This window comes from Barbus barbus, assembly GCF_936440315.1.
Source record: "Barbus barbus genome assembly, chromosome: 4".
NCBI classification, from domain to species: Eukaryota; Metazoa; Chordata; class Actinopteri; order Cypriniformes; family Cyprinidae; genus Barbus; species Barbus barbus.
Window position 1 is genome coordinate 19,013,451 of NC_136732.1, and position 13,061 is coordinate 19,026,511.

The 13,061-nt window shown below is 42.0% G+C and overlaps 1 protein-coding gene across 2 annotated transcripts in view; it reads right to left on the reverse strand.

Annotated features, from left to right (window-relative positions):
- LOC306868710 (protein sidekick-1-like) overlaps nucleotides 1-13,061 on the reverse strand; it is a 377,664-nt gene that overhangs the window by 70,017 nt on the left and 294,586 nt on the right. For both annotated transcript variants that reach the window (XM_079415005.1, XM_079415004.1), the window contains exons 20-23: nucleotides 11,985-12,083; nucleotides 6,354-6,545; nucleotides 5,553-5,674; nucleotides 125-234 (exon numbers count right to left, since the gene is read on the reverse strand). In XM_079415005.1, coding sequence (XP_079271131.1) covers nucleotides 125-234; nucleotides 5,553-5,674; nucleotides 6,354-6,545; nucleotides 11,985-12,083 — 523 coding nt within the window. The remainder of the gene's footprint in view (nucleotides 1-124; nucleotides 235-5,552; nucleotides 5,675-6,353; nucleotides 6,546-11,984; nucleotides 12,084-13,061) is intronic.

Consider the following 13,061-nt stretch of genomic DNA (forward strand, 5'->3'; position numbering starts at 1 on the left):
TGGAGTAATCTACATGTCTTAATTGAACTAGGATCACTTAAAATGTGTATTTATTCAGATTAAAGTAAATGAAAATTTCTGTGTTAATGCAGTTGATGTGTGTTTGTAGTGAAACAGCGCTGACCTGTAGTGTGTGAACGGTGTGAGATTGGGCACCTCCAGCACCTGAGCTTCAGGGTCATTCTCTTTCTCGTACAACACCTTCCACTCTTCCTCTTCACCGATACTTCCCACCTAAAGACAGAGAGCCCTGCTGTTACAGTCTGTGTACAATACAAACAACCCCTACATATGATGATCCCCTCGTGAGCAATGTGTTAAAGGGGTCATGAACTGCCTTTTTTATTATTTTGTACTGTTCTCTGATGTCCACTTATAATGTTATGAAGATTTTTACATCAAAAAACATAATTCAGAAGTAACTAATTTCTGTCCTGTTTTTAACCCCCCTCATCAGAACGCTCTGTTTGAATAAGCATGGCGGATTGTATATTCTGAAGTAAACAGCCACTGCTGTGATTGGCTAATAGTTGTGTATGTTTGACAGTAGGGGTGGAATGGTTTGTGGAAAAAAATCGAACCGTACGGTTCTCCACACACGGTTCAGCACACGCTAGGGCCGCGGTTCAACTTAAATCTGACAACGCATCTACAATATGGTTTGTTATACATAACAAGTAAAAAAAAAACAGGGTTCGGCTAATGTATGCTTCTGTTGATGGATGCGCACTCTGGCTTCCCAGTACATTACAACAACAGTGATGAAAAATAAAAAAAAGTGGACAAACCATTCACTCTTTCACTCTCCACCGCAACCTGGTAGAGAAGCAGGCCCAGCTGAGAGAGCAGAGAGCCGCGCTGGAAACATCCTGGGCTGACGCTCACAAGTCCGGGGTAAGTATATAGCACACTGCTAACACTCCCACTACCTCTACTCCGTGTGTTTCTCTGCACAGACCCTGTGTACCCAGCATGCGATCTTCCCAGATGACCTTCACTCCGGCGACCCTGTGTGCACTAGCAGCGGAAGACGCGAGCCAGAACCAGGGCAATGACCTCTCCCCCTCCACCGACTCCGGTCTTTGAGATCTCCACCCGGAACCGCTTCGCTCCCCTCCGCGAGGCGGAACGCGACGCTGTGATCGTCGGAGACTCCATCGTCCAGGCACATCCGTGCTACGTTAGCTGAAGGTAAAGCACACTCACTGTTTTCCTGGTGCTCGTGTTCTCAATGTTTCTGCGCAGATACCCGCGATCCTGAAGGGCGATGAGAGCATCGGCGCTGTCGTGCTGCACGCGGGGGTTAATGACACCAAGCTGCGGCAGACGGAAACCCTGAAGAGGGACTTCAGGAGCCTGATCGAGACGGTACGCAGCACATCACCCACGACGACGATCATCGTGTCAGGACCGCATCCTAACCGTATCGACGAAGACACGAAAGGTTCAGTAGACTTTTTGCTTTAAACGAATGGTTACTGTCATGGTGTAAAGAACAGAAACTGCTCTTTGTTAATAATTGGAATCTTTTCTGGGAGCGTCCTAGGCTTTTCTGTGCTGATGGCCTGCACCCCAGCAGAGTCGGAGCGGAACTCCTGTCAGATAACATCTCCAGGACACTACGCTCCATATGACTAGTAAGCCAATTCTCAAATAACTGCTATGATGGCTTTTGTTCTACCCACTTAAAAGATAGAAGTACTTGCGTTGTCCAATCTATACAGACTGTGTTTGTTCCCCGAATAGCGAGATCAAAATATAAATTTAATGCAGGATCTAGAAAAAATCTGATCGTGATTAAACCAGAAAAACGCTAAATAAATGAACAAAAACTATTTTTAAAGCTTGGGCTCCTAAACATTAGGTCACTGTCAGATATGCAAAAGAAATCTCTCCTGTCTCTTGCTCTGGCTACTGTGTATAGACCGCCAGGGCCATATACAGATTTCCTAAAAGAATTTGCAGATTTCCTCTCAGATCTATTGGTCAAGGTTGATAAAGTGGTAATTGTCGGAGATTTTAACATTCACGTTGATAATACAAATGATGCGTTAGGACTTGCTTTTACTGACCTAATAAACTCTTTTGGAGTCAAGCAAAACATCACTGGGCCCACTCATCGTTTTAATCATGCGCTAGATTTAATTATATCGCATGGAATTGATCTTACTGATATAGATATCGTATCTCAAAGTGATGATGTTACTGATCATTTCCTTGTATCGTGCATGCTGCGTATTACTGATATTAATTATATGGCTCCGCGTTATCGTCCGGGCAGAACTATTGTTCCAGCCACCAAAGACAGATTCACAAATAACCTGCCTGATTTATCTCAACTGCTCTGTGTACCCATAAATACACATGAACTAGACGAAATGAATAGCAACATGGGCACTATCTTCTCTAATACATTAGAAGCTGTTGCCCCCCTCAAATTGAAAAAGGTTAGAGAAAAACGTACTGCGCCACGGTACAACAGTTATACCCATTCTCTCAAGAAAGAAACTCATAATCTTGAGCACAAATGGAGAAAAACTAACTTGGAAGTTTTTAGAATTGCATGGAAAAACAGTATGTCCAGCTATAGACAGGCTCTAAAAGCTGCCAGGGCAGAGCATATCCGCAAACTCATAGATAATAACCAAAACAATCCAAGGTTCTTATTTAGCACAGTGGCTAGATTAACAAATAAACAGACGCCACCCGATCTAAATATTCCCTCTCAGTTTAATAGTAATGACTTTATGAATTTCTTTACTGATAAAATAGATAACATCAGAAATACAATAAATATAGATTCTACTGCGTCTAGTATTTCAGCTTCATTCATCGCACCCAAAGAAAAACTGCAGTGCTTTACAACTATAGGACAGGAAGAGCTAAATAAACGTATCAGTGCATCTAAACCAACAACAGGTTTATTAGATCCTGTACCCACTAAACTACTGAAAGAGTTGTTACCTGTAGCAGAAGAACCGCTTCTCAATATTATTAACCCATCATTATATTTAGGTCACGTCCCAAAACCATTCAAGCTGGCGGTTATTAAGCCTCTTATTAAGAAACCAGAACTAGATCCTAGTGAACTGGCAAATTACAGAAATCTTCCGTTTATGTCTAAAATTTTAGAAAAAGTTGTGTCTGCTCAATTGTGCTCCTTGTGACCATGACATACTCAATGAAGGCATATATATTATTTTCTCTAAAACAGACCCATTCACATAAATGTTAAGGCTGAAAGTTAATGTACTAAATTAAAATACGTATTAAATATGTTTAATGCAGTAATTTTTTTAAACTAAATTTATTGTGAAAAGCAAACACATCTGAAATAAATTAAAAAATATTACTCATCACATTTATTGCCATTACAGTCATACGGTTAAAAAAACAACAACAATATAAAAGCCAATTATTTTGGTATTATTTAGATATTATTATAAAGATAACATGTTTTGTTTGCAAAATTAAATAATTGGCTGTCACTGTACTAAACCCAAAAAAATTATTAAAACATTATCTGGAAGACATTCACTTTGTATAATTTTTTTTCTACCCACTAATAGAGTAATAACAAGGAAATAAATCTGAAGAGAAAGATTTTCAATTTATTTCAAATGTTTACTTTTCACAATCAATATCAGTGAAGCATGTAAAAAAATACTTGATTAAACATATTTAATAAATATTTTAATTTTATACATTAACTTTGACCGTCCTATAAATAGATTTTGAGAAATCCTACAGACTATCTGATGAAAACTGCAAATCAATATTCACTCATTTATCACCAGAACGCAAAATCATGTTTATACGTTCAAGGGCTGCTACAAAAACACTACAAAATCTATAAGACTTAGTCTGTAAATGGGATGTACACCCTAAAAATGTCACAAAGTCAAAGCGGTTTGTCATTTTATGTATCAGTCAGATGAGTGATTCTTCACCAGAATAAGCAGTGGACTTTATGGCAGTAGTCTGGCTACATGAGACTACCAGGACAATAAACTGCCACAGCATTTCCAAACATCTTAAAAGAGCCAGTTCTCAGACCCTTTTGAGAACGGTATCTCTCAGTATTTGTCGAGTGCAGAGTCCAAGCAGCAAAGTAAATGAAAGAAGGAGAAGAAAAATCCCCACACTGCACTTCATTATACCCGGTATGTCACAGGCCAAAGGCTCTTAGAGTGTTTTGTAGGGAATGGGCCTTCAGCGGGAATGCAGAGCGGAGCAGGTTAAAGCTTTTTCAATTGAGTCCAGGACAGTGCCAGCCACTGCCCCATTTCAAACACATTGTGCAAGCCAAGTCTAAACCAATCAAAGCTCATAGCACTCAGGAAGATTTACTATGACCAGTGGAGTGTACAGTATGCGGTAAGCATTTATGCCAACGTGATAGATGTTGGACGTGTGGCACCTTATGCTGGAGCTGCCGTTGTATTTCATAGCTGGTGCGTATGCAGGGGCTCTCTGTTGCTTGGTGACAGATTTCTGCAGCGGCAGATAGCCCGGCCTCAATCAACTCTGGAATTCAAGTGCCGCCATATGAAAAGCAGAAGCTTCCTTTTGCAACCTCCGGCCTGGCGCCGTCAGGTTCGGAAAGTTGACGTCGACTTTTGCAAGAGTCGCAGGCGATGTGGAAAGGGCGAGGATGTGCTCTCAATACATCTCTGAGCCGTGGAGAGCAATCACAACTGGAACTTGCTGTTATTCAGGTTGAAATAGAAGTGTAGGTTTGAGTGCTTAAACACTACTAAATGAGCACGGTGTAACCTAAAGTATACAAAACTGATGAGCAGACTGGCTGAATCAAACTGAGATTGAGTTAACATTTTCCATTTTCATTCATTCATTCATTTCTTATTTATTATAAGACACAAACTAACAACCAAAAATGTCAATATACATTGACTGACAAATAAAAATTGCAAAAAGATTAAAAAGATTTTCTTGCACCACAGTCCCACCTTAAATCCTCAAGAGCTTGATTATTTAAAATTTTTTTAGTGAGACATGATACAACAGTCAAAAATTTAGTTCAGTGACCTACTGTAAAAATAAAAAATTGCACATATTTTTTGCTCCACTGTCAGCTGTATTTGATTCAATTTGATTTGATTTTAGATGCGTTATAACAGCCAAAAATCTTGTTAATTGACAAATCAAGATTGAAGAATTCTAGTTTGTTTTATGTTTAATTCTTTCATTCATTTAATTTTTTTGTGAGATACAATCCTACAGCCATTTTTGAAAATATATCAGCCATTTTTTGCTGCACTGTTCCACCTTAAATCCTCCAGAACTCAACTGATTTATCCATCAAGCTGTCAAAATAACTGGAATGCACATTCCTAGGATTAGGAGACAAAGCCTACACAAATCATCATAAGTACTTCGCTCAACACTGCAGGGACATTTCATTATCATGTAAAATGTTTTTATTTGCTTGTGAATACTCATCAGGGAGCACTGTGAGGATGTACAGCTTCAGGCCAGCGTGTTGGTAGGCGGATAATGATCGGATAAAGAAGAACTGAAATATGACTCACCTGCCCCTCAACGATCCACTTGGAGATGGTTGTCTTCCCATCATCCCCTGCACGGAACTTCAGCGTAGCAGATCGTGAACTGATCTTGGAAATAACCAAATTTGATGGCGGCCCGGGAAGTTCTGTGTGAAACCGAAACGAAGCAAAAGTTAAAAGTCACCTCTAAACAACATCCACACATCACAACAATCAATAACCACAAAACATCCACAAGCATGCCTTCTAAAGTCAATAACACTCAACATTTCGAAATCATGACCGGAATATTTTTAATAACACTGTGCAGATCCACGTTGCACTGAGTCAAAAAAAATAAAATAAAATAAAAAGATATTTGCGAATCTTTTGAAGTGCAGAGATAAAAAGTCTCATTTGGTTCGAGAAACCTTTGATGAAATTACACTGGAATTAAATCAAATAACAGACGATAGTCTTGCATCTGCCTGAAATCCCCACTGAGATGTGTAGATGTCTGTTTCCCTAATGTCTCACAATATGCAATTTATCAGCAGGCATTATGGTTCTGGCTTGGAGTCCAGCCAGTTCAGCATTTGCCTTCTTTCAGCGAGCGAAAGCCTGCTTTAAAGCTGGTGCAAATGAATATTTCTCCTTCAGTGCCACATTTGATTTATGGCAGCGCACGGGCACCAACTTCGCAATTTCTGAGCAAAAAAGACCAGCATAAAAGATCATCACTCATTCATATTGCTTGTATACAATATTCATGCAGAAATAAGGAAGGGTAGCTCCTGTAATGCAGGTTTTATTTTTAATTGTGTATGTTTAAAAGCTACGACAGACCTGGTGGCACTCCAGATGAAATGGTGGAGGAAGTTACAGTTCCTACACCCGCCTCCGTCATAGCTCCCACTTCTAGTGTGTACGTAGTGAGGGTCGTCAGACCGGTGACTTTGTAGTCCAATGTGGAGTTGGTCAAAGTACGTGCCACTCGTGATTGGTTCTTCTCCTGAACTTCCCAGGACACCAGGTAACCTGCAAAACACCATCACATTCATTAAAACTTGAAAAGTCATTTTTTTACACACTTTGCAGCTCAAAAACCATGGGAATGGGTCAATTTGGGGCGTCTCGTCCAAGTTCAACCTGGGATGACAACTCGCCAGAGCACGAGGAATTTTTCTGAGGTCTTGAACTTGAAATAAACAATCTCTCTTTAACAAACAAGGTGGGTGAAATGGGGAACTGCTGTAGTGAGTTGTCTAGACCCAGGGCTCTGCCCCCTAACCCAAATCTAACTGAGACTAATAGCCAGCAGAGATCCTATGTAATTTGCTGTTTATTGGGAGTATTTTCTCCCAGAGTCAGCACTGTTTCCAATCGCTGAATGTCCTTTTCCATTGAGGCGCTCATAAATCAAGCTTTGCGCTGGGAGAGCTCGCTGGAGAACAGGCATAGGCAACATTCAAAGAGCAACAATGCTGTGTACATTGATATAGACAGGAGCTATTTAGTCTAATGTATGTCTGATCTCATTCGTCTCCAAACTCTCAATCTACATTCAGCGCCGTTCCGCAACTCACTCGGCTTAATCTATGTCCAGTATCAATCTACTGCTGCCTCGTTAGTCCACATCTAATTCTTTCTCTGCATTATTCAGACGTCACGAGTGACTCTCATGAAAATGGGTTGTTCTGGCCATATTTCAAGCCAAAACAAAGAAATAAAAAAAAATTATTATATTTTGCATACATAAAATAAACCCATGTATTTTTAAGACTTAGTTTTGACATTATTTATATGACAATTAATGGTTCAGCCATTTTTGGACATTGAAGAAATATTCTACTCACTGTTTATTTACAGTAATGTCTTCTCATTGCCATCCTTTTTTATCTAATTTTCATAATTCTCAAAGATCAATTTTACTAGATCAACTAGATTCTAATTTTTACAGTATCAAAAAAACACACAAAAAAAACAAGTTTCACATTGATACAGGTTTTTTTTATGTTTTTGAAACAGTTGCAAAATATTATAAATACATTTATTTATGCTATTTATTCCTGTGATGGCAAAGCTGTATTTTCAGCAGTCATTACTCCAATCTTCAGTGTCACATCATCCTTGTGCTGCTTAATATTTTTGTGGAAACAGTGATTCCACTGAACATTTTTTTTCAGAATCAGAATCAGCTTTATTCACCAAGTGTGCACAAACACACAAGGAATTTGTTGTGGTTTTTAATAAGCTCTGGTACATACATGCATACATACATACATACATACATATCTGACATGAGAACAGAAACATTTAAGTAAGACTTAATAATTGTCACGAATCCTGGCCATGCTCTTCCGTTAACTCGCCACCAGATGTCACTCACTCACCACATGGACTCGTACACCACACAGCACACTGGACTACAGTTCCCACAATACATTGCACTGACGATACACACAGCTGTCACTGATTACACAGCTGATTTCACTGATCACCCTATCACACACACTATTTAAGCCATGGACTTCCTCAGCATCAGGACCGAGTATTGATCTGTGTTTAGTGCTCACCTAGCGCTAGCTGCTTTACCATGCCATTCCGTGTTTGTTTTGTTCCTGTAATTGTTAGCATTTATCACTCACCAAGCGATAGCTACTTTACAGAGCCATAGTCCTAGTCCTAGTCTTAGTCTTGCCTTGTTTTCCTGCCGTGTCTGACCCTGCCCGTGTTTACTGGATTTACCCCTTTGCCTTGCCGTTTGGACTGTGTTCGCTCCCCGTTTGGATTATTGCTTTCGTTTCTGGATTATCTCTCTGCCTTGCCCCTTTGGATACTGTTCGCCGTTCGTCGACCCACGCTTGCTCCACGGATTGCTCTGTCTTGCCCTTGCCATACCTGTTTGCCGATCTCTGACCCTGCCTGTTTTCTGACCATGTTTCAAAATAAAGCTTTGCATATGGATCCGCACGTCTCACGTCTCGTCAGCCCCGTAACAGAATACTCGGCCATAAAAGGATCCAGCGGCTTTTCTAGTGGACATTGGCCAGGTATGGACACTGCATGACTGTTGTTAACCCCCGAGCAGGGTTTGAGACCGCTCGAGGAATACATACAGGAGTTTTTAGATCTTGTTTACTTTTCTGACCTGCCGGACTATGCTCTAATAGATTTGTTTTGCGAGGGCATTAATCAGCCGCTCCGGTCAAAGTTAATCCGCGAGGGTCCCCGTTCATCTCTCAGTCAATTTATGGACTATGCTTTGCTGTGTGTGGGCTCTTTTACTGTGGGTGTCGCGGAGGAACGCGGCACCGCACTCACTCACAAAATGGCGGCAACAACAACAACACCCCCTCACGTCGTCGCTGTCAAGCCAGAGTCTGCTCACGTCGTCGCGTTCAAGCCAGAGTCTGCTCACGTCGTCGCTGTCAAGCCAGAGTCTGCCCACGTCTCAGCGCTCCAGCCAGAGTCACTTCACGCCTCAGCTCCTCAGCCAGAGTCTCTTCACGCCTCTGCCGAACTGCCAGAGGCTGTTACCACAGATTCAAGGTCAGTCCTTCGAGTTCTGATATCCAGTATGATGGACCCACCACTGATGTCGGTGCGAGTAGCTGGCATTCCCAGGGCCTCAACCCTGGCTGTTACAGAGACTGTTCCCCTGACCTCAGTGCTTCCCGTTATGGCGGTCGCCATTTTGAGTGTGTGGGCTGCACACTGTGCTCCTGAGGCCTCTCCTGTCCACGAGTCTGTTTCTGAGGTCTCTCCTGTTCACGAGTCTGCTCCAATGCCTCCAGAGGTGGCGGCTTCCGCTGCAGAACATCCCGAAGTGGTGGCACCTACTCCCGAATCCAGTTCTCAAGTCACGGCCAGGAGTGCCGATCCCAAATCCCGAGAATCCAGTTCTCAAGTCAGGAGTGCCGTTCCTGATCCTCAAGTGTCTGCGCGCCCTCAAGCGGCCGCTCCTCCAGAGCGTCCCCTAGAGCCCGCTCCTCCTGAGCGCCCCACAGAGGCCACTCCAGAACTTCCTGTAGCTCAAATCACTAAAGTGGCTAAAGAGGCCATCTGTGAACTCACTGTCTGCCCTGTCACGGCCATGGAGGCCGTTCCTGAGCTCTCGCCCTGTCCTGTCACGGCTAAAAACGCCGTCTATGAATCCTCGTCCTGCCCTGCCACGCCCTCTGTGATCATGAATGCTCTCCCTGTATTGTCTGTCTCTGCTCTCCCTGTATTGTCTGTCTCTGTTTCCCCCAGATCTCAGACTCTGCCATGGTTTCCTGCCCAGTCTGCTTCCTGGCTAGGGTTTTCTGCTCAGGTCTGGTGGTCCTCTGCCCCGCCGTGGTGGTCTTCTGCCTGAGTCTGTTGGTCGTCTGCCTCGCCGTGGTGGTCTTCTACTCGGGTCTGGTGGTCGTCTGCTCCGCCATGGGGGTCTTCTGCCCGGGTCTGGTGGTCGTCTACTCCGCCGTGGTGGTCTGGTGGTCGTCTGCTCTGCCGTGGTGGTCTTCTGCTCGGGCCTGGTGGTCATCTGCTCCGCCCTGGTGGGTTCCAACTCCGTCTGCTCCGCCCTGGTGGGCTCTTGCTCTGTCCTGGTCTCCGGTTCCGGCTGGATGTCCTGCTCTGCCCCGATCCCCGGTCCTCCCACTTCCTCAAGGACCTGGCCCTCCGTCCCGCCCTCTGGTCCGCCTCCGCTCCACCGCCCTCCTGGATTATTTAGGGGCGTCTGGAAGCCGCTCCTTGGGCCGGGGGGGGTGGCTATGTCACGAATCCTGGCCATGCTCTTCCGTTAACTCGCCACCAGATGTCACTCACTCACCACATGGACTCGTACACCACACAGCACACTGGACTACAGTTCCCACAATACATTGCACTGACGATACACACAGCTGTCACTGATTACACAGCTGATTTCACTGATCACCCTATCACACACCCTATTTAAGCCATGGACTTCCTCAGCATCAGGGCCGAGTATTGATCTGCGTTTAGTGCTCACCTAGCGCTAGCTGCTTTACCATGCCATTCCGTGTTTGTTTTGTTCCTGTAATTGTTAGCATTTATCACTCACCAAGCGATAGCTACTTTACAGAGCCATAGTCCTAGTCTTAGTCTTGCCTTGTTTTCCTGCCGTGTCTGACCCTGCCCGTGTTTACTGGATTTACCCCTTTGCCTTGCCGTTTGGACTGTGTTCGCTCCCCGTTTGGATTATTGCTTTCGTTTCTGGATTATCTCTCTGCCTTGCCCCTTTGGATACTGTTCGCCGTTCGTCGACCCACGCTTGCTCCACGGATTGCTCTGTCTTGCCCTTGCCATACCTGTTTGCCGATCTCTGACCCTGCCTGTTTTCTGACCATGTTTCAAAAAAGCTTTGCATATGGATCCTCACGTCTCGTCAGCCCCGTAACAATAATAATAATAATAATGTGTAAAGAATCTGGAACATAAGATTTATGTACAGATTTGTGCCTCATTTACTCTATAAGGATTATTTGATAAAGTTCAAAAGAACAACATTTATTTAAAATAAAAATCGTTTGTAACAAATATCTTTACTGTCACTTTTGATCAATTTAATGCATGCTTGCTGAATAAAAGTATTACTCTCATAAATAGTAGTAAATAATATACAATTAAAGTAATGTTTTTGGATTAATGAGTGATTTATTTGCTTATTTATTACAGTAATAACTTGAAAATGTGCTTAATTCTCTTTAAAATAGTTTCACAGTGCAAAAATACTCATGGTTCTATAAAGTCTTTCTCTTCTTGATTTTGGGGAGAAATATGACCTGGAAGTGTTCTTAACAGGTTTCGTGAGATTCACGCTCATGTTCTTGCCTTATGCTGGAATGTCAACTCATGCTCACAGATCTTTTGATCACGGTTAACATTTTTATTTTGATCTGTTTGATTTTCCATTTGTGGTCGTAATGATTCCAGCACAATATGGGTAAATAGCACTCCTGGAATACTAAAACACATGCATATGTGCCCACACACAGAGTCACACGGAAAGACTCACAATCACAAAAGCATCCTTTACAGCTGTGCAACAGGGAGTGAAAATTGTTTCTGCCAACTGAAAGCAAACAACGCTGCCATAATTGCCTTTGTGCAAAAACTCAATGAAGTGTTAAATAGAAGTGTATCCATTAATAAAGCTATACGAACACCCAAGAGTTGCCAAATGAAAATGGAGCTCCTTTCCGGGCTCACCTGCTCAGCCTAATGCAATGTTCAGCTACATTTAAACAGAGGGGGGCAGATTAGATTTCATTTAACAGCAAAGACAAATCTAATGAACAATTCATCATTCCAAAAAGAGTTTTGCAAATGCTGGTGCAAATAAACTCATTCAGATTTATTGCTGCAAAATATAAGTGTTTTCCTTTATTATTGTGACACGTCTGCTTATAATTTCTAGTTTTTCTACAGAATCATATCAATGAAAGCAGCATAAAGGTAAAAAACACTCACCAGTAATGATGCCGTTCTTGTCCACGGGTTCCTCCCAGCTCACTCTTAGAGACGTGTCCAAAATCTCTGTAAAGCTCAAGCGACCAACAGGGCCTGGAACTGAACACAAAGTCATTTCCTGGTTGCATACTTCCTTGTGTTTCTAAACAAGCTCTTTCTATTGTACCTAATTGGGCTGATTACAGACTAATCCAAACTCTAATTATGAAACATATGAAATAAAGCATTATTTAGTCCCTTTATAATGAACCGCAACAAAGATCCCAACGATATCAAAACCTGACACACACACAAACATTGTTGCTTTTTCTGTTCATTTTTTTCTCACTAACATTCCTCCTAAAGTACACCCAACTAATTTCTCACTTGTAGTATCACAGATGCCTAAAGACACTGATATAATTACATCGGCTTGACCCACAGAGCAGTATTTGTACTTAAGTCTGAACAGTACTTTAATTAATGTGACTTTTACAAGACATTTTGTAATTTGGTATTTTATCACCCCTAAACTACCCCACAGAGCAAGAACACTGTGTCATTATGCTGATGTAAAGGCCAAAAGTTGGCAGTAAGCTACATATATTAAAATATTTCCTGCCAACTTTTTTTTTTTTGGTTTGGCATTCTCAGTAATTAAAATAAACATTTTGTTTTGAACTATTCTGTTTAACTTCATTATCTCTGAAGCCTCAATTAAAACGGGGATTAAAAAGTTCATGCAACAGGTGTTTCATTGGTTTTGCAATAACAGTAAATATTCATGACTGTGGTAAATTCAATTTTCATAGGCTGGTGTGTTGTTTAAAATCACACACACACACACACACACACACACACACTTGCTTAGAAGTAATGTTTTTGTTTTTACAGTGCAAAAATGTATTTTCTATCCCCTTACCCTAACCCTACGCCTAAACCTACCCCTTACATCAAACAACCAAAAAAAAAAAAAAACACAGTTTAGTATGTTTTTAACACACTGGGTTTACAGGGACACAGGAAGTGTCCTTATAAACCATGTTTACGTTGTAGTTCCCATAGCATTATAAAAATTTGTGTCCTATATATACTATA